Raw genomic sequence first — 21,439 nt, forward strand, 5'->3', positions numbered from 1 at the left:
ACTGTGTGTGGCATGGGTGCCCCAGCTCTATTGTCTTTGGACACTTAGAAGCTTTCAACGTGTGCTCAATGACCACTTTGTTCTTGCGGTTGGGAAATTAAATTCTTGACGTTCCCATCACTAATGTCCTGCTGGAGTTTGCATGAGACCCCTGCAGCTCCCGGAGGAGAAAAGAGGTAGGTGTGCAGAGCAATGTTCTCTGGTTGGTGGGAAACATTCTGAGGGCAACACAACACTCCCCTCTTCTGGGACTGTCACTAAAGGCATGGAGCCCTCGGTCGTCGATTCCAATCTGCTGATCACGCACCAGACACCACACAAAGGACACCTGTGTCCACTTTTCACGGCACTGCCTGCTCACTCTTCAGTGGGCGCTTGTCTGAGCAAATGGTTCCATCTACATTTGACGCGGCAAAGAATTACAGAAACGGTGGGTGGCTAAGAGAGCATAAGACGGCAGGGAGTGAGCGTGTTGCCGGTAACTGATTGTGGGGAGACGTGTCGGCACTCCCACTGACATGGTCCCGTGTCCCCAAGCACTCCCCGGCACGGTCCCGTGTCCCCAACCAAGCACCCCCGCCACAGTCCCGTGTCCCCAAGCACCCCCCGGCACGGTCCCGTGTGCCCAAGCACAGGTGCCCCACGCAGTTGTGTCTCCAGCAGTGTGAGCAGGCATGACTGTGTTACTTGGTGTGCAGAGGCACACAGTTTTAGAATCGTGTTATTTTTTTAAAAACATTTTTTTTAACGTTTATTTATTTTTGAGACAGAGCGAGACAGAGCATGAACGGGGGAGGGGCAAAGAGAGAGGGAGACACAGAATTCGAAGCAGGCTCCAGACTCTGAGCCGTCACCCCAGAGCCCGACGCGGGGCTCGAACTCACGGACCGCGAGATCGTGACCTGAGTTGAAGTCAGACACTTAACTGACTGAGACGCCCAGGCACCCCAAAAACATTTTTTTTAATGTTTATTTATTTTTGACAGAGAGAGACAGAGCATGAGCAGGGGAGGGGCAGAGAGAGAGGGAAACACAGAATCCCAAGCAGGCTCCAGGCTCTGAGCTGTCAGCACAGAGCCTGATGCAGGGCTCGAACTCACAGACCGCAAGATCATGACCTGAGCCGAAGTCGGACACTCAACCGGCTGAGCCACCCAGGCGCCCCTAGAATCGTGTTATTGAAACAGGGACTGTGGAAGTCGCTTTGGCCCAAGGCCAGATGTCCCCCGCAGGGTCCTGGTCAGGAGCCCCTCCAGCCTCTGCTGGAATCACTCATCGGGAGGAGTGAAATCTGCCTCCAGCAAGTTCACCCCCCACACAGCTGGAGACAGAGGCCACACGTCCCCTTACACACCACACGAACGGGGCAGAACTGCCCCCAGGAGTGCAGACCGTCTCTTTATAACGTGACCTCCAGCATTCGGATTCGTCTGCATTCCCTACAAACCAGTCTCGGGAAACTAAACAGAACAGTCCAGATGTCTGGACGATCGCACAGAGCCAGGTACCGTGGTGTCCTGAGGTTTAGACCCTCAGCAGATATGTTCGGCAAAGACTGTCTGAATTTTGCCCCTTAGGGAAGGGTGTCACACTCTGGCAGTTGGTTTAACCCTAATTGGACCAGTCTGGGTCAGTCCTGGTACCTCTTCCCCCCAGACTCACTGGTCCGGACATGGGACTGTGCCGGGGGGTGCTTGGAGACATGGGACCGCAGGGAACGTTCGCCCTGTTACCTTTCGTGACAAGTATCTCCGTGTCCTGCGACAAGAGGGGGCGTGCTCCCTGTGCAGCATGGGGCTGGTGAAAACCTGTACTGGAGACACGGGAGAGTTTTCATGCCAGCACCAGAGGACCAGCCTATTGCCCTGCTCTGGGGGCACCCAGACATTGAGCAGTTAGGGCACGGTCACTTCGGTCCTGTCACACATACCAAAGCAAAGTGTGAATTTCTTGAGAGGACAGTAGTTTGTTAACACCTGCTTGCCCTGCGTGGGAAGGGGACCCGGTCACCAGCTGGGTGCCAGCCAGGCGGGCGTGAGCTGTCCAGAGCGCGCTCCGGCGGTAGAGACTGAGCGGGATGTGCCTGTCACCAGCACACGCGGGGGGCGGACGGTGTTGATGGGAAGCCTGTTCTGTACTGAAACGTGAGCCCGTAAGTGAACGGGGAGATCGGGGTAGAACGGAGGAAAGGGGTAAGTGAGGAACTGGCATACTCTGATTTTGCACACGTGTCACTCTTTATGACACGGAATGTGCCACGTGCAGAAGAAAACCAAATGCCCAACTTTGAAAGCTGCAGAACAGAGTCTACTCCGGATGTCAGATCCACATACACACACGTGCCCGCAATTTGAGCCCACGGTGCCCACGTACGGCTTTGAACGTCTCCATAAAAGCCGAGTCTCTACTTTCTGTGAATAAATCACATCACTGAAGTTCTGGCATTGGGTCCCACTCATTAATACTCCCATAAAGTCCAGATCTGTTGTTCCGTGTTTCAGACACGGCCGTAGGGGTCAGCCCATCTTGCAGGCGGGCCGTGGCGAGCCTTCTCCCGGGAAAGGCCCCGGACCCCGCGTGTGGGGTCTCTTTTGTCGGGTCGACCCTTCCTTCTCAGCGTTCCACGGCCACGGCAGTAATGACCTCAGAAAGCTTTCCTCCTGAACAGACACGTGACCGTCCACTCTGAGAGTTCAGTGTCAGATCACATCAGGGATGAGGACACGGGAAGGGGAAGTCATTCGGGACAGGCACTGGCATGTGACAGCCACCGTGCTTCTATCCAGACGTGGACAGTTGACCGTGAAAACAATAGGGCGATTGGCCCCCTCCAGAGCATTTCCAAATGGACTGATGGTCAGGGACTTGTGACCAGGGAGGTGGAGCTCGGGCTCGAGAGACCTGGTCATTCTCACCCCGGGTCTCCGTCCCCATTTGCACACATAACTTGGAAGGTCCATAGAAGCCATTCTTTGGGGATTATTTGATCAACAAGGGAGCCCATCAAATAGGAAGATTCATATCCAAGAAGCAGGTGGTTCTAAAGGCCTTCACATTAGCCAAATGGTAGGGCTGGGGGCCAGATGGCAGAGGGGGCAGAATGCTGTGGTCCCGAGGTAAGTGATGGGACCGGGGCTTGAGCCGAGGCCCCCCGACTGCAAATCTTGCTGTCTCCGGCCTCTCTCCTATACCTCTCTTGGGCCATCACGGTACTAACTTGTGTTTCCTTTCAGGGTTCGTGGGGCCCCGAGGATCCAAAGGCGTGGCGGGCCTCCGTGGCCCAGATGGGCACCCAGGTCCCACCGGTCTGCCGGGGCCCGTCGGGCCCCCAGGGGACAGGGGCCTTCCCGGAGAAGTTCTGGGAGCCCAGCCTGGGCCCAGGGGAGATGCTGGGCTCCCCGGACACCCTGGGCTGAAAGGCCCTCCGGGAGAGAGAGGTCCACCTGGATTCCGGGGTAAGTCCTGGTGGTGGGAGGAGAGCGGGGGGCCCAATCCCACCACACCGTGGGTTCCGAGTGTGGGTCTGAAATCCCTCCTGAGGATTTGATGAGAAGCCACAGCACACGTGGTTTCTGCCCCATGCTCAGTACCAGTGTTCCTTCGAAGCGGGTTAGGACGGTCATCAGCGTCCTGTGACTTACCTTTTCACAGCCAAGAACAATGGCCATTTGAGACTCACAGGTGCAGATTAATGAGACACACCCTCTACTCTCCAGCGGGGCGTGAATGGGGGGCAGGGGGCTCACTGGTGCCTTCAGGGAACGAGTGCAGGTGGTGAGAAGAGAGGAGGGCCAAGCTTGGGAAGAGAGCGAGGCAGGAGACAGAACTGAGCTGGGACACGCTTTAACTGGATGGTGTAAAAACGGACTGGTGTAAAACATTGCTTTTTAATTTTTTTAAATTTTTTAATGTTTATTTTTGAGAGACAGAGACAGAGCACAAGTGGGGGAGGGGCAGAGACAGAGGGAGACACAGAATCCGAAGCAGGCTCCAGGCTCTGAGCTGTCGGCATGGAGCCTGACGTGGGGCTCGAACCAACAATCCGTGCGATCATGACCTGAGCCGAAGTTGGACGCTTAAGCGACGGAGCCCCCCAGGCACCTCTCATGTAAAACACTTTAATGTTCCCAATATCCTCAGTGCACGTTTAGCAAAGTGGGAAGGCTGCTGGCTGAGGAGTGAAGTACCCAATCTATGCAGAGCTGGCATTGAGAACCGCAGACGCCCTCCGTCTATGAACGACCGTCACTAAAGACCAAGCATTTCTGTTCAGTGCACCGCGCACGGGAGACACCAGGCCAGTGGTGCTCCTGTTCAGATACCCAGATGCAGGCAGACCCGTGACTTTGCGTATCCACCACATGTCTGCTCCCAAACCCGGGCGGAAGGGGCTTCCTGTGGGGCAGGGAGCGGGCGTCCCGTCCTCCAGTGCCATTAGACCTCGCTCGGCATCCTTTACACGAACACTCGAGCGGGTGAAGCCAGTTGTCCACAGGCAGGCGAACTCAGCAAGCTCAGGAGAGCAGTGGTGTTTGGGGGAGCCCGTCAGGTTCTAGGAGGCCTGGGGCCGGGGCGGGGGAGGGGAGACGGGGCAGGTGGGTTTCCATGTTGATCACGCTTGCCCTGTCGGCTGGCCAGGAGAACCCCCAGCATGGGGGCCAGGCTTCCCCTAGAGACCCATGGGGAGGAGGCCCAAAGAATGGAAGGAGGAGCCTAAGAGGGCTAGAGTGCACACACATGCTCATGCGCCCACACACTCATATACACGTGCTCGTGTGCATGTATCCACACATTTGTACGCACACACACCTGCTTGTGCATACATGATGACAGAGACCCACACGTGTGTGCCCACACACTCTCACACACACTCACGATCACCCTCTTACACACAGCCAATCAGCTGCACAGGCCTGTGTAGAACCATCAAGCAGTGGGGACCCGATGCCAGGACATCCGGGGCTGTCCCTGCCAACCTGGCCACCTGCCGGTAGGGATGGAACACACGGCATAACTCGGCGAGTGTGGACACCGGGGACCACGTGCGTCAGCCTCCCCGGTGACTGTTTAAAGGCGTGGCAGGCACTGTGTCCCCAAGAGTCGGGGCTGCTGTCCGGCTGCAGAAACTGCCCACAGGCTCTTGACAGGGGGCACTTGTGATGGATTTTCTAAATGTAACTGTTCCCTGCGGACGTCAAAGCACCTCGGCAGGACAGCAACTGGCAGCAGGTTTACTTTCAAGCGTGTGACGGTTTCCCACGGCCGAGGCCACCTCAGTGTCCGGCTTGCCCAGGCAGAAACACTGTCAGTACAAGCTCTGACCTCAGAAGCATCGGAGGCTTGAGAACCTGTTTCCATCTCGTCCGTCCTGCCCGGGCCGTGGGGCCATGGCAGGTGGTGTGCACGAGGCCCCGTGGAGCCCGGACGCAGCCTGGCGGAGCGGAACCCCTGCATGAAGTAGGGGTGCGGGTCCACGAGTTAGATGCTATTTTGCTGAGGGAAACGGATCCTTGGTAGTTGTTCCTTGTTTGGCCCGTGTTCTGGAAATGGCTGTTGGCTTAAAATCCTGAGTTCCAGGATCACGACAGAAAGCCGGAGGCACAGGCCGCCACACCGGATTGTTTTAAGGCGGCCGCTGAAGTAGCAGCGGCCGGTTCTCCCTCCTTCCCCTGCATCGTGTCCTGCCCACTCCCCACTCCTGTGAAGGAGGCGCTCCCGAAATCGTGCCCGGATGCCCTCGCCCCTGCAGCCTGGGCTCCCGTGACCTTCCTGGCTGGGCTGTCTCCGTTCACCAGCCCAGAGGGTCCTTGCGGGTGAAGGTACCTGCCCATCCTCATGGAGCACGGCATCGCGGCAGGATCCTGACTCCCCGGTTAGACTTGAGTGCCTGCAATGCTGCCTGCCGTCTGATACCCTCGGCACCGTGAGCTGTTCCCTCCAGAGACAGAAGCAGAGTGGGAACAGTGCCCTCAGATCCCGTTGTGAAGCTGGAAAATGGGAGGACGTGCATCTGTGCCTTCCCAGAGACTTACTTTCTGCAGCCTTCTGCCCCGAATCTGCCCCGCTGTTTGCAGACCTTCCTCCCCCGTTCTGTCCACATAGCAGATAAAACTGGGACTCAGGCTGGCAAGTCGGATTCTGAGTTGGCCCAAGACTGGCTTGGCCCCTCTTGCCAATGCCCCTCCCCTCCGTCCCCCGACCGGTCCCTCCTCCTCTCGGGTCGGCCTACACACTCGGGAGGGTGGTCATGGGATACGTGAGCAGGTGCACTTAAAGGTCACCCATCAAGCACTGTGAGATGGCGGGCACAGCCCCTCCTCCTATTCACTGGATGGATATAGCCAACCTCAAAGTCCAAGAAAGGTAAAAATGCCTGAATGGAAGGAAGCTGGGGGACTTAGGATCTAAAAACTAGAAGATATATGCTCACATGACTACTGGGTACGGCAGGATATTCTGAACGTAAAAGCAAGGGAAGAAACTGTGCCCGGGTGTGTGCACACACGTGCACCTGCACATGCGTGCACACCGCATTAAATTTTCACGCGAATGCTAATCTTTATGTCAAAAGCAATGAGAATTTGGGCAGCAAAGTAAACTTTACGATAGCTACGAAGAAAGAGTAGCCAACGTGTATGAGGAATGCTAAAATCCATAATACAAATATCAAAATCCCCAAAGGAAAATAGAAGCACAGAACAAAAATCACATTAGAAAGCGAACACCAAGAGAAGGAAACGTCACTCACACCAACATGCAGGTAGACAGGTATCTTCCTTGCCAGGCTTCTGTTCCCTTCAGCACCAGCCCCACGCCAGGTGAGCCCCCCAGGACAGGTGGGGGCAGAAGCCGGAAAGCCGTGCAGTAGTGTGTGTGGAAGGCAGTTCTGACCCACGGAGTCTGTTTCTAGGGCACTTTGCCGAAGAAATGCCCAGCTCTGTGCTCCAAAATCAGCTTCCTCACGGCACCATTTGTAAGAGCAAAGAAAGACGTGCGCGGCGTGTGTCCACACAACGTGATGCTATTACTCAGGCAGCCGTTTAAAACGTGAAGAATGTTTTTGGGGGGGCGCCTGGGTGGCTCCGTTGGTTGAGCGTCCGATTCTTAGTTTCAGCTCAGGTCATGATCAAGTGTGGCAAAATGCGCAAAATGTAATGTCAGCTGGGGAGAAAAAAGCCAAAAATTGAACTCCCAGCGAGGGATGAGGTCTGTGAGCCTCGGTTCCCAGGTGTGTTTGTGTGAACAGAGGCCGGAAGGACATACACCGAGCTGTCAGTGGTGGCCCCTGGGGGACAGCCTGAGCTACTGTAATACCCTTGATACTTCTGTGTATTTTCCGGGTTTCTCACGGTCTAGAAAATAATTGCGTCCTGTTTGTATAGAACGAGCCTGAGAGGTATAGCCTGTGTGCAGCGAAGGGTGTGGGGTCGGCCTCACGGGGCTTGTCTGGTGTCCGCAGGAAGCCAGGGCATGCCGGGAATGCCAGGCCTGAAGGGCCAGCCGGGCTTCCCAGGACCCTCGGGCCAGCCAGGCCTGCCCGGGCCACCAGGACTGCATGGCTTCCCAGGAGCTCCTGGCCAGGAGGGGCCCTTGGGGCTGCCAGGCGCCCCAGGCCGCGGAGGTAAGGATCCCCTATCCCATGGAGGGGGAGGGGTCTGGCCTCACTTGCACAAGTGAACTAGCCCCACCCTTCCCTGGGGGAGTTCTCAAACTGGCCCCAAGGACCCTCCCCCCACCCCCACCCCAGAGCTGCGGGGATCTGGAAAATACCCACACTGAGCAGCTGGCCACTCCTTCCCGTGCTTGTCCCCCCGCTGTGTGTAGGTCCTAGTCTCTTCTCATGAGGACACCAGTCACATGTGATTAGGGCCCATTTCACTTTAATTAAAGGTGCTATCTTCAGATACACACACACTCCCCTAATTGGGGGTTAGGATTTCAACATATGAACTGGTGGGGGAGGGGAGGGGAGGGGAGGGAGACACAGTTCAGCCCTTAACACGTTCCAGAAACAGGGCACGCATTGTGCCAAACGAGAGTTCACACAGGCCGAGAGACCTGCCCATGCTCTGTACCTGGTGTATATTGGGGTTCTGGCTAAGATGTCACTTAGGAAAAACGTGAAATTTCCACTGCAGAATCACCGCTGTGCTCTGGAGGGGAAATTACTTGTTTTCTGAAAGTGAGCAAACTGGGGGAGAACAGGAGCTTCCTTAGGGGGAAAGGGGGGCAGGAAGCAAGTGGAGGCCAGAGGCCATCCCCCCCAGGTCCCCCCACCAAGAGACAGCCCTGGAGGCTGGGGCCCAGATGGCCCTGAGGGCGGGGGGCGGGGTGCTGTCCCAGGTGAGGGGTCCGAGAGGCATTTAGCTCTTCCGAGTTCATTCGTGTTTTTCTAACTTTCTTTCCTCCTCTGCCTTTCAGGTCTGCCTGGGGACAGAGGGGACCCAGGTGACATAGGCATCCCCGGCCCTGTGGGCATGAAGGGTCTTTCTGGCGACAGAGGTGACCCTGGTTTGTTGGGTGAGAGGGGTCCCCCAGGAGGCCCCGGATTTAAAGGAATGAGTGGAATTCCCGGTGTCCCCGGACCCAAAGGTGAGGATCGGCAGACAGGGCGCTCCCCCAGGCGGGTACCAGGGTGACCGGGACTCATTATGGCTGCAGGAGAGGCCAGCCCCTCACCAGCCCCCAGGAGGTGTCATACCTGGGAAAGCCAGCTCATGCTGCCAGGCTGGGTGTGACGGACATGCCCCCAAATGCCCTGTCGTAATTTCCTGAGAGCGAGGGAGCAGACTTGGGGTCTGTGTGGGAGATTTGTGTGGAGGCCCCCGGAGGCTGGTTGCATATCCCAAGGCCAGTTGGCTAATACAAAACCAAAACCAGGAAAACGCTTGGTCACCAGGGTGGGCTTATTTGTAGACGAACCAGTTTTCCTAGAAGGGGAGCCCCTGGCCCTCGACTGTGGGGCCACACAGAGATGTTTGTCCTGCGGTCCTTCGGTCCTTCGCGGTTCCCGTGCTGGCTGCAGTGTTAGCCTCCTCTCCCTGAGGCCCACGGACCTCGGCTACCACCCATTTGCCTTGTGTCTTTCCTGTGACCATGTACATCTGCCTGATGCCTTGTCCCTGGGGGGCAGTCAGCCGGTTGGGGACCTGAGGAATGGGGCCCCGGAAATCCCTAGTTTAGGTCAGGAACCCTACTACCCGAGCCACTCCTCAGGAATGTCTCAGACAAGCAAGATGGAAACACCCCGTGTGTTTCTCCAGGCCTAACCCAGCACTTTTCTCGTTTCCTCTGAAGGCAGTAGAGGTTCACCCGGGATGGACGGTTTCCAAGGCATGGTTGGGCTCAAGGGAAGAGCTGGGCTTCCAGGAAACAAAGGAGAGGCCGGATTTTTTGGAATTCCAGGACTGAAGGGTCTGGCTGGTGAGCCAGGTGTGAAAGGTATGTCCACCTCTCTTAATATTGTCCTGACAAGGTTGGGACCCACTTTTGTGGGGCGTAGTGCTGCTTGGACCGAACCTTCCAGGAGCCCAAAGCTGGGCACAACTAGAAAAGGAGACTGAGGTGCCTGGGTGGCTCAGTCAGTTGAGCATCTGACTTCGGCTCAGGTCATGATCTCGCTGTCCGTGAGTTCGAGCCCCGTGTCAGGCTCTGTCCTGACAGCTCAGGGCCTGGAGCCTGCTTCCGATTCTGTGTCTCCTTCTCTCTCTGCCCCTCCCCTGCTCACACTGTCTCTCTCTGTCTCTCTCTTTCTCAAAACTAAATAAACATTTAAAAAAAGAGAAAAGAAAAGAAGGAAACTAACAAAAATCAGAAGGCTTTATCTCTGCCTCAACCCACCAGCAGTATAATAAAGGAAGAATCCCAACCAAAGGAAACTAGCTTGTTTGCTATTCAGCAAAAGTTTTTATGGAGGTATAATTGAATACAACTTTAGTTTCAGGTGCATGGCATAATGATTATTTGTATATACTGTGAAACGGTCACCACATAAGTCTAGTTAACATCTGTCACCATACATAGTTACAGAATTTTTTCTTACGGTAAGAACTTTCCAGATCTACAATCTTAGCAACTTACAGATACGCAGGTCAGTGTTATTGGCCATGGTCACTACGTGGCACATCACATCCCCACGGCCTGTATATTTTACACAAAGGAAACTGTTAAGAACAAAACAGGCGGCCGCATCAAGGATCTCATAATGCATCATAAGAAACGTCCCACCATGATTATCCCATGGTGAGCGTGAGGTCACGGGAAGCCGGGTGAAAAGCAGAAGACAAATTCTGAAGGAGGCGAGGGCCATTTGGCAAATGGGGACCCGGTGTTCCCGGTGGAGGGACTGTGCCCACGAATTGTGCCACAGACGTGAGGCCAGTTCAAACCCCGGTGCGGGGGCATCTCAAGACCCCAAGCGTGAGGCTCCTTGTTTAGGAAGTGTATTCCAACGAGCCACATTTTCATGACTTTTGCTCAAATGCCCTTGTTCTGAAAGTGTCTTCACGGCCTCTAAACCTGTAATTATAACACCACGTGCTGATGAGAATGAGCACGTGGGTATCACACGCTGCTGGCGGGAATGCGAGATGCGTGGCCAGTGTGGACAGAAGCTTGACGGTGTCGTGGAAAGATCAACACAGGCACCCAGCAATTCCGTCCCGAGGGAGTGAAAACATGCCTTGTATACGGATGTTCAGAGCAACTTTGTTTATGACAATCAAAAGCAGAAACACGCTGGATACGCGTCGTGGGTAAATGTGGTGTCACATGAATGCTGGCCAGCCGTAGAGAACAAAGGCCTCTCACACGCTCAACGTGCGTAAAACTTGAGGACGTTTTGCCGCACGTGGTCTGCTTCCCTTTACGTGAAACATCCGGAACAAGCGAATCTAGAGACGGGATTTGGATTAGTGGTCCCCCGGGGCTGGGGGTGGGGAGCACTTGGGGTGACTGCTGATGGGCACGGGGTTTCTTTCCAGGGTGATGAAAATGTCCTAAAGTTCGATAGCGGTGGGGGGCACAGGTCCACACTTGGCTCGCGTGGAGAAGGTGCTGTGGGAGAAGACAGGCGTTTTCCATCAGCCTCGGCCTCTCTCGGAGGCCCCTGCCCGGCTCAGGCCCAGTGGGGGCTGCCAGGGAATGTGCCGCCCCGAGGCTCAGAGCCTCTCGGGACGCGCTTGCCAGGATCACAGTGGGCGAGTGGCCCAGAGGCCCATGGCGAGACCGCATCCTGTTCCCTCACAGGCAGCCGCGGGGACCCGGGGCCCCCAGGACCACCTCCCATCATCCAGCCAGGAATGAAAGACATCAAAGGGGAGAAAGGAGACGAGGGGCCTATGGGGTTGAAAGGCTACCTGGGCCTAAAAGGTGAGCATCGCCACCCCTCTCCGCCCACCCCTCTCCGCTTCAGGAGCAGCAGGGTCTACGCCAGACGCCGCTCCGCCCAACACAGGCTTTGCCGTGTCCCAGCCCCCGGCCCCTGACACCTCAGCAAGTGGGCCCACCGCTTCCCTGCCGCCTGAGTGGCCTCCCTCTCCTGCTTTAGGATCCGCAGCAATGGGAAAGGTTGGGGTGGGTGCTGCCTCCTCACACTCGGGTCTCCCCACAGGTGTCCCGGGGATGCCAGGGATCCCCGGGCTGTCTGGAATCCCCGGCTTGCCAGGGAAGCCGGGCCACATCAAAGGAGTCAAAGGAGACATCGGAGTCCCAGGCGTGCCCGGATTGCCAGGATTCCCCGGCGTGCCCGGCCCCCCCGGAATCATCGGGTTTCCCGGGTTCACAGGAAGTCGGGTGAGTGGCACCTCTTACTTCCCAGCCCCACCTCTGCTCCCGACCAGAGATTTGCTGGGGTGCGAGTGGTCGAGGGACAGCTTCGGAGTTGGGTCCCCGGCTCGGTGTAAGTGGACGCTGCTCACACCAGCCCCAGTGGTGATTTCAGTGCCGCCCACGCTGCTGGTGGCCTTGGTTGGCAGAGGAGTGGCCTCCGCGCTCTCTCACGGCCCCCTTGGGAAAGCTACACGTGAATGTACAGCTATCAAACTCTACACGTGATCGTGTGTGACATCAGGACAGAGGACCCATTACTGGGTCACGGAGTGGACACAACCCCGGCCTGCCGTTCACTGGCTCCTTCACCCCACGCACGTGCTCTGAGTGCTTACTGGGTGCGGGCGCCGAGTCGGGGTGACACAGACACACAGTGACCCCGGGTGGGGCTCCCGTCTCTCCACACCTGCCTCCTCGTCTGTGAGGCTCAGGACACGGCTACCCTGCGATGTCACTGGCCAGGCAGGGCGTGGTCTGTGTAACGTGGCACAGAGGGGCCCTCAGTCGGTTCTACTTCACGAAATTAGCCCCTCAACCTGTTACGGCTAAAGGTACTTTACGCTCACAGTCCTCAGAATGTGACGCACTCGTTTCTGGCGCTCACAGTGGGGTTCGGCCATTTTGGGCAGATCGGAAGGCCTGGCCACCCTATGGTAAACCTCTAGTAATAGCCCAGCTTGGCCTGTGTCTAGCCCACCTTCATGTACGTGACGCCATCTGAGTTCTTTGGGTGTCTTCCTTCCATCACCCGGAACCTGATGGGACCTGTGCAGCAGGTGTGTGCCATTACTCGGGTCGCTTAGAAAGGATGCGTGTGTCTACTGAGGGGCCCAGAGGACGGTGTTCCCAGCAGCTTCTTTCCTAACAGCCAAAAACTGGGAGAGCCCAAATGCCGGCCAACAGGTGAGCGGACACGGCGCGTTCCGACCGTGGACGAGCACTCGGTGGTAAATGGGGAAGTGCTGATAAATGCACCAACCCAAGTGACTGTCACAGACTTCACGTCGAACCGAGCAAGCCAGAAACAGAGTACAAAGGATGCGATCCCACGGGTGTAGAAGTCCAGAACCAACCAGACGATGTGACAGAGGTCGGTCAGGGATTAGGGACTAGGAAATGGCGCAAAAGAACCTTCTGGAATTCTGAAAATATTCTGTGTGTCTATCTGGGTGGGACATGAATGCAAGGTCACTGAGCGGTTGAGATGAGTTCACCACAGTGGTGTGTGTTACTCCTCAGGACAGGAAGCTTTAAGAAAGGAAAAGAGGGAGGGGGCCCTGGGCAGCTCCATCGGTTCAGCAGCTGACTCTTGGTTTTTGGCTCAGGTCACGATCTTATGGTTGTGGGACGGATCTTATGGGATCGAGCCCCACGTTGGGCTCTGTGCAGACAGCATGGAGCCTTCTTAGGATTCTCTCCCTCTCTTTGTGCCCCTCTATCCCCCCCCCCTCAAAAATGAGTGAATAAACTTAAAAAAAAAGGAAAAGAGATCATCATGTGGACAATGATGCAGCCTCTGGCACAGCGTCCCCACCCCCCACCCAAAGGGGAGCTACTCTCGTGGTCCAGAGACTCAAGTTAGCCATGCTGGGAGAGGTAACTGTGCACAAGTCCCCACTAACGCTGCCGTGTAGACCAGAGGATCAGGGTGGACCAGGAGGCCACCCCCCATCTGAGGAAGAAGCCCCTTCAGAGAGGAAACCATGGTTTGCATGGTCACAGAGCCACCCAGACACCACCCCAGGCTCATTATCAGGAATCAGCATTGCTGGAGGGAAGTCTCACGTCTGCAGATGGAGGGCAGAGCCGTGCAACATCCAGAGCAAGCTCGGGAATCCAGCAGCCCAAGTTCATATCCCAGTTCTGCCGCTTACTAGCTGAGTGACCTTGAGAAATTACTTAGCCTCTCTGTGCCTCAACGTCCTCATCTGTCACATGCGAATTCATCATACCTGCCTCTGAGACAGGACCCAACACGGGTGCCCGTGCACAGCTGAGCAGAGTGTGGGACGCGATCAGCCACGAGTGCCACCACCACTGTCATGACAGTGACCCACATCATCTACATACTTGGTTTCAGTAAAGCTTTACCGCTCAGTAAGAACGGGGGAGCAAACCACCTGCTATCATGCAGAAAAACATGAGGGGGGGTGCTACAAAATGATGACGTAACAAACATCAAGAGGTGGTTTTAGCAAACCAAGTAGCTGGACGCCCTAGCCCTCCTAAATTATAGACTTATTTCATGAACAGCCTCCTAAGATGTTTCCGTGTCTGACTTTGCTCTAGGGCGACAAGGGAGCTCCGGGGAGAGCGGGTCTTTACGGCGAGGTTGGCCCCACAGGTGATTTCGGTGAGTGTTGCCTGGATCATGACCGTAGGGTGTCCACCATCCAGAGCATTCTGGGCGGGTGTGGTGACGAGCCCGGAGATGCTGGCAGGAATTTTGAAGCAAATTCTTTGTCTTAAGAACGTAACACAGAGGCGCCTGGGTGGCTCAGTCGGTTGAGCATCCAACTCTTGGTCTCAGCTCAGGTCTTGACCTTAGGGTCGTGGGTTCAGGCCCAACATTGAGCTCTATGCTGGGCATGAAGCTTACTGAATGAATGAACGAACAAATGAATGAATGAATGAACAGTAACACAACAGAAGTTGCAAAGCTAACCCCCTGCCATTCAGAAGAATGGTTGTCAACCATCTTTTCTGCACATTAGGTGACATTGGAGACACCATAGACCTGCCAGGAAGCCCAGGCCTGAAGGGGGAGCGGGGCGTCGCTGGAGCACCAGGTACCTGAGTCGTTCCTGTCTCCCATCTCGGGACAGCCCTGAGCACTGGGTGTGCCTCACTCACGAGCTGGCCCGGCCCAATGTGTCTCCACTTGTAGCATCGTGGGTCCCGTTCCAGGGAACGGTTTGAGGTCTCCAAGCCCAATGTGCAAAGAAGAATTTTTAATTCAGTTAAACCTGAAGACAATGTTAAGAAAGCTCTCTCTATCCCTGAGAGGGACACAGTAGGACACGAAGCAAATGACACAATGGCCAGAGCGTGTGATAGGCAGCAAGGGGTTTGCAGGAGGGCAGCGGGAGTCAGGCGCATGCCCTGAGCAGGGCAACAAGGCCCCCGACGGCATGGGGTGGGGGGAGGGGTGCCTCACGTGGTACAGTAGCTCACTCCTCCTCTCTGAGTGTCCCTGAGGCCAAGGTCAGCATTCCCACTAGTGGGCGCCGGGGATAGATGCATCCCTTCCGGGGATTTTCTCTCGGGGGACCCCTCACTGCTTTAGCTGCCTGGAGCCCCAAGTTCTCTTAGGGACAGCGCTGGTCGGGGGAAAGCGTCTGTCCGTGTGACTGGGGCATTCAGGCCACATGGAGCCAGAGACGGTCCATGCCTCCCGGCTGCTCTGGGCTCACTGCACATCTATCATTGGTTTCACGGTGGCTTTCCACCCAGCCACACAGGCACCCTGGGCTGCCTATATCTCCCCTTCTACAGAATTTTGGGCAATTTGGTTTATAAAAGCAGAAACGTGAGACCATCTTTGCTCTGTGGTCACTAACAATGACCTCGTTTATTCACCTGAAAATATGTTGGGGAAAAGAGGCTGTCCCCACCAAGAACTCCGGCTGTCACCCCTCAACCGTGTAGGTGACTTAGCTGTGGGCCCAGGAAGTAGGGCTGTGTCTCAGGACATCAGTCCCAGGCACAGAGGGGCTGTGACACGTGTATCAGGCGACCGTGGGGTCCATCTCCCTCGGACCAATGAGGGCCGCCTGAGAGGTCAGCAGCAGAGGGGGCGGCCGGAGGGGCCCTGATCAGACCAGCTCCTACGCAGTAGGGGCCTCGGGGGACTGGGCGGGGGGGGGGGGCAGGGGTGGGGGGGAACGGGGCTCAGGCTGGCGTCCCCGGGATGAAGGTACACGGGACTGTCTGCAGGGAGAGCACGCGGCTGATCGGGGTTTGGAGAGGATTCTTAAAACACTAGAATAACTGATAGAAAGAAGCAGAACTTCTCAGGTGGCTCTGCTTCAAGACCACACAAACGTTAACAGTACCTTTTATGAGCAACTCAGAATTGAGGAGACCCTGGACAAAAGTGATTATGTGGGATGTAAGTTGATCCGAAGTTTTCAAAATCCTCCAACGTGCCAGAAAACACCGCAAACGTTTGACCCGGAATAATGTCACTGGCGAAGGCAGGGTTTCTAAGTCTGCCTGATGGCCATGGCGGAGTCTCCTGACGTGCTAGTTGAAGGTGCAGATTACAGACTGCCCCTGGCCTGCTAAGCCATCCCTGAGACAGAGGCTCACACATGTATGACCGATTCCCCAGCTGTCCCCGACACACCACATGTGAAGAACCACTCCGATAGGGGCCCTAGGTGGTGATCTTGGCGAGCTGCTCAAAACACAGTGGCTTAGAACATCCACAAGAAGTATCTCATGGTCTCCAGGGGCCAGGAATTCAGGAGCGCCGTGGTTCTGACCCCGGGCTGGTCTGGAACGGGAGGGCCCATCTCCAAGATGGCACCCGAGAGCAGCTGTTGGCGGGAGGCTCAGCCCCTCACCACGTGGGCCTCTCCCCGAGCAGCTTGGGTGTCCTCTCCAGAGCCAGCCACCCAAAGAGGTGACAAAGTGAAAACAGGGATGCATGACACATTCTATGGCCGATGAAGTGACACAGTGACCTGGGGTGACCCACGTCGGCCCCATCCATGCCCAAGGGCGTGAATACTAGGACGTGGGGCCACTGAATTAGGTAAAACAGGAGTCAGGGAAGGAACATGTTGAGATAAGGAGCCATTCACAGCAGAAGCAGCCGTGTGAAATGACAGCATCCCTTACCTGGCGTCCCCTTAAGCCCCAGGGAGGCAGTGTCTGCTCGGCTCCAATCAGAACTCTGTGCTTACAGGTCTAAAGGGATTCTTTGGGGAAAAAGGAACGGAGGGTGAAGTCGGCTTCCCCGGGATAACAGGCGTGCCAGGCGTCCAAGGCCCTCCAGGACCTAAAGGGCAAGCAGGTACGATCTCTTGCTGTCTTGCTGTCCCCACGTGTGCCCTACCCCCACAGCTGGGGCTCCAAACCTCAGGACCCCAGGACAGAGGTGGCCGGTGTGCCTGTCTCCTAGTCTGCCACGATCACACCGCGCCCCAGGAAGATGGCCCTTGCATGTTACCCGTGACCCAGCTCTGCCTTAGGACCGAGCTCGTGGAAAGGACCAGGCGGCCAGCCGTGGGGACATGCACAGGAACTGATGCACAAGTTCCTGTGGCCGGTGTCTCCCCGTGAACTCAGGCTGAGTTCTGGCCATAGCACCCCTTCTGTGCATCCGAATATGCAGAAACGTGTTTGCGGATCCCGAGTTAGCTTGGAAAGCAGACAGGGGGGCTACTTCCCCGCTTTTTCCTTGTTGCTGCTTTTGTTTTGTTGTTGCCTTGCTTTGCGTGGGACCTGGGAACCTGAAGGCTGATCCTTCAGGGTTTCCTGGGTTCCCTCCAGACTCCCACGCAGATGGCAGGACAACACTGGGAGAACACAGGCTGCTCTCTCTTTGGCAAAGCTGAGCTACCCGCCCTCAGCCCGTACGTGGGGCACGTTTCCAGCTGGAAGGAAGGCTCTTCCTTTCCCACAGAGGCCCTCCTCCTCCAGGCAGAACCGAGCTACAGACCAGGGAGGCCCTGGGGTTCCTGGGTGCTGCTGGGGGTTCCAGTCCCACTTAAGGGTGTGTTTATATCCCCAGGCTTCCCAGGACTGACAGGGCTACAGGGGCCGCAGGGAGAGCCGGGGCGGGCAGGAGCGCCCGGTGACAAAGGAGACTATGGCTGGCCCGGGATCCCAGGCTCACCAGGTGAGAGCGTCTCTCCCTCTGCAGACACCAACTCCCTCTGAGCACCAACTCAGAGCCAGGCCTGCAGGTTGGGGAGGGGCACTGGGAGCCAGGTTGGTCTCTCTCTGGTCGGCTCACAGCAATGCAGAGGTGGGACAGGGACGGAAGCCAGTGTCCCCGCTGTCCTGTCCAGGGCTCCAGCTGTGGCTGAGCCAGGTCTGGCCGAGCTCTTGGCGGGAGCTGGGGGGTTACCCAGGCCCTCAGGAGCTGTCTTTCCCAGCATTAAGGGGCCACCCCCACCCACACTCACTCCCCATATCCCAGGAAGAATCGCGCTCATTGGCCGTCAGCCTTACATGTCCTACTTAGAAAAGTTTATGCTCGGGAATCCAGAGGGAATGAAATAATGCTAGAGCCTTGGTTCCGAGCACAGCTTGTACAAACCACATATGTACAGTGAAGCATCAGGAGAAACACCGCACTTCCATCCAGCTCCCTTATGGCCGTAACGAACCTGTGAAAAGATTCCATGAAAACAATCTAAGTTAAATGGTTCTCCTGGGTGACACGAAAGTGATGTGCAAGTCACAGTGTGCAGAACTGCTTGCTGTTTGCCGGGCTTTTGAGTGAACCGGATGGATGACTGTATAACAGCAAACAAAACCAGGTGTGAATTGCTTCAAGAGTTTCTTTGCTCTCCGGTGCATGAAATAACCGTGAGTGAAACCCACACAGGTTTTCCGGGCATCCGAGGCATCAGCGGACTCCACGGCTTGCCAGGCACCAAAGGCTTTCCAGGATCCCCAGGTATTTAATCCTGCCCCAGCCACGTGACCACACCCAGTGGTGGGGGGCAGGGGCTAGTGGGGGACGTCCTGGACCTGGGGGTTCAGGGAGCAGGATGGCTCTGTGCGGGCTGTGCGGCCCTCCCGGAGGCCACCTGGGCTCCTCCGTGGTGCTGCAGACTGAGAGGGGTTCCAACTACAGTCACATCCAGGACACTGAGGCCGCATGGCCAGCTGGGATCTCCACGGCCGGCCTCTGGTTCCATCCCCGAGTCTTGGTGCACAGCATCACTGGTCTTTTGCCTCCGCACATCAGCCTGCCATGGCTGAGGATGCTAACTTCACCGCTGTGTTAACCCTGCCGCAGGTGTGGACGCCCACGGAGACCCCGGCTTTCCCGGTCCTGCCGGGGACAGGGGTGACCCAGGAGAGGCCAACACCCGCCCAGGCCCTGTCGGAGCCCCAGGACAGAAAGGGGAGCAAGGAAATCCAGGTGAGGCCAAGGACCAGCCAGCGGCACCAAACCTGGGGTGTCTGTGGGTCCGAGAGATGGATGTGGAAAGGTCCCTAGAAAGTGCCGATTGCTTTGCAGACAGTTTCTTGCTGCAGAACCCCTTGGCCAGCCCTCCACCCTTATACTCTTAGAATCCATCAGGGGTTAGTGAGTGACCACCCTCTCTGGTGGGAAGGACACGTTCCCACCTGTAGGGACCACACTCTGTCCCCTGCCCCATGTCCCCGGGGCACCTGCACAGTGCTTACCTGTCACAAGCTCTCAGTGTCAGACGAACACGTAAACACAAGCATTACAGTCGCCGAGCTGAACCCCGCAGGCAGGCCTGGCCTGTGGTAGGAGCCAACCAGGGAAAGGTGTCTCACCTGCTGAGAAAGGGCCCCACTCCCACCCAAGCCCCCGGCACACGTGCTTAAGCCTGACCTGAGGTGGGAAACGTTTCCAGACAGAAGTCCAATCAGTATCTAGGGGCAGAGCGTGTTGAAAGTATTACAGTGTCATTGAGCGTTTGCTTACGATCCGTGGCCACCAGCACACCCAGCACATGGGTGCAGGCCTGTCACACAGCGGCCCAGGGCGTGCTTCGGTCAGGATACTCTAGTAAGCTAGAGCCAGCAACCCCATAGAGTAGTCAGTGCCCAAGGAAGGCAGCGACTCAATCCCCCACAGAGGGCAGCCGGTGTCCAGAGGCTCACCGACCACATCGCCTGATTCTCCAAGGTCTGTCACTGCCCCTCTTTCAAATAGCTGGAAACTCCAGAATTCCCTGATATCTGAGCTCCACAGCATTGATCTGAAGGCAAGAGAATGAGGAGAGGCTCAGCCAGCCGGGGCCTTAGTATGAGCCCTGAGAGGCTGCACGGTGCTCACGCAGCCTCAGTCGGGGTCTGTTGACCAGCACATTCCCCGCTCGGGGGTAAGGGTCGGTCCACCGGCACAAGCCTCCTTAGAGCCCCCCGGGGAGCTGGCAGTGCCCGTGACTTTGAAGTCAGATGCCTGCATGTGTGTTCTCATTCTGCCTCTCACTTGGTGCGACCTTGCACATGGCTTTGCTTATAAAACGAAAGTAGAAGCCCACCTTCTGGGTATCGAGGGGATGCGGTGAGATAATACAGGTGAGGCTCTTACACATAGAGGCCCAGAAAGCAACGCTCTCTGGCTTCCCTAAAAGGCCTCCAACTAGTATTTTTTCAGAGAGTCCTGCTCGTAAGAGGAGCTGCCCTCTGAAAGGGGCGGGGGAACGCAGCCTGGGATATGGAGGTGAGGCCAGGTCCAGGGGACAGAGGGAAGCGAGAGGCACAGTGCTCACAAGACTTCAGCTGCGCCCTGTGTCCTGAGGCACGCCGACTGATGCATACGGCACACTGTTCAGGCTCAGAAATGGGCAACAAGGGATAGGTTACGGTTCCCGGCAGGACAGAAATCACCTCTCTTACTCCCCTGTTTATACCTCGGCGAGATGCCTGCCGCAGAGTCAGTGTTCACAGACATTCGTTGGAGCAGAATGTTGTGAAACTCTTTGTGACCGCCACAAAGTCAAAAGACTCCGCCACCCCGCCCCACGATCCCATCGCGCAGTAACTGTGCGCCATCTGTTTCCCAGAATTCTTGAACCTACAGTGTAGCCCCCGCACTCCATCAGAGGGACCCAGAACGTGCGGGCTCCCACATGGCCCTGAGGCCTCGCAGCTCTCTGTAAAGCAGCTGTCCCCTACGAGGGCCTCGTCCCGCATCAGAATCACGGCAGCCCAACGAGCTGGTGGTTTCCGAGAGACTCCGGGCTCTGCCCACTGGGCCACAGCCTCTGGCCGTCGTGAGGGAGGGAGACTTCCCACGGAGACATCCCCAGGCAGGCCGGTGAGGACACACTGTCCTCCGAGGATGGTGGGTGACCGTGAGCCATCGTTGTCCCTCCCGTGGGCCTCACCTCAGGCCAGAAGTGCAGATTTGCAGCCGAGGCCCCTCCTGCCGCTGATGTGGGGCTCAATTCATGGTTTGCCTGTGCAGGACGGCCTTTCATCAAACCTCCATCAGTCGGGGGTTTCTTTCAACACTTAGGAAGATCCATGGGCGCCAAGGAGGGAACGGGCTTGTGTTGATCCTGATTCCAGCAAACTGAGCCTGGGTCACTCAGAGTGTCGTTAACAGAGGCCCAGTCACTGTGGTTTGTTGTGGGAATCCGGCCTCTCTGGATCTTCTGACTCAAGAGTTTCTGCCATTATCCACTGACACTCGCCGCCTGTTTCAGTCACTTTGTGATAATAGTTAGACACAGCTCAGTTGGTGTCGTTTTCTGTCAAACTACAGACGGCAGCTGGCCGGTCCCCACAGGCCTCGTAAACCCGCTTGCCCACTGCCTGCAATCGAGACAAAGATGACACCTTTCTCAGTGTTCCCCCTGGCGCGTTTCTCCATCCGCCGCGCAGAGGCACGCGCCGTGACGGGTATTGGAGCCGCGGTGTGGCTGAGGACCAGCCAGGAGGC

At 56.6% G+C, this 21,439-nt stretch overlaps 1 protein-coding gene across 2 annotated transcripts in view; it reads left to right on the forward strand.

The window, feature by feature from the left end:
* The window catches only part of COL4A2 (collagen type IV alpha 2 chain), a 173,947-nt gene that overhangs the window by 143,502 nt on the left and 9,006 nt on the right, over positions 1 to 21,439 (forward strand). For both annotated transcript variants that reach the window (XM_042980099.1, XM_042980091.1), the window contains exons 29-40: positions 3,234 to 3,455; positions 7,460 to 7,621; positions 8,422 to 8,592; positions 9,298 to 9,441; positions 11,248 to 11,370; positions 11,612 to 11,793; positions 14,119 to 14,182; positions 14,544 to 14,618; positions 16,742 to 16,849; positions 17,570 to 17,677; positions 18,392 to 18,463; positions 18,809 to 18,934. In XM_042980099.1, the coding sequence (XP_042836033.1) occupies positions 3,234 to 3,455; positions 7,460 to 7,621; positions 8,422 to 8,592; positions 9,298 to 9,441; positions 11,248 to 11,370; positions 11,612 to 11,793; positions 14,119 to 14,182; positions 14,544 to 14,618; positions 16,742 to 16,849; positions 17,570 to 17,677; positions 18,392 to 18,463; positions 18,809 to 18,934 (1,557 nt within the window). The remainder of the gene's footprint in view (positions 1 to 3,233; positions 3,456 to 7,459; positions 7,622 to 8,421; positions 8,593 to 9,297; positions 9,442 to 11,247; positions 11,371 to 11,611; positions 11,794 to 14,118; positions 14,183 to 14,543; positions 14,619 to 16,741; positions 16,850 to 17,569; positions 17,678 to 18,391; positions 18,464 to 18,808; positions 18,935 to 21,439) is intronic.

This window comes from Panthera tigris, chromosome A1 (assembly GCF_018350195.1).
Source record: "Panthera tigris isolate Pti1 chromosome A1, P.tigris_Pti1_mat1.1, whole genome shotgun sequence".
NCBI classification, from domain to species: Eukaryota; Metazoa; Chordata; class Mammalia; order Carnivora; family Felidae; genus Panthera; species Panthera tigris.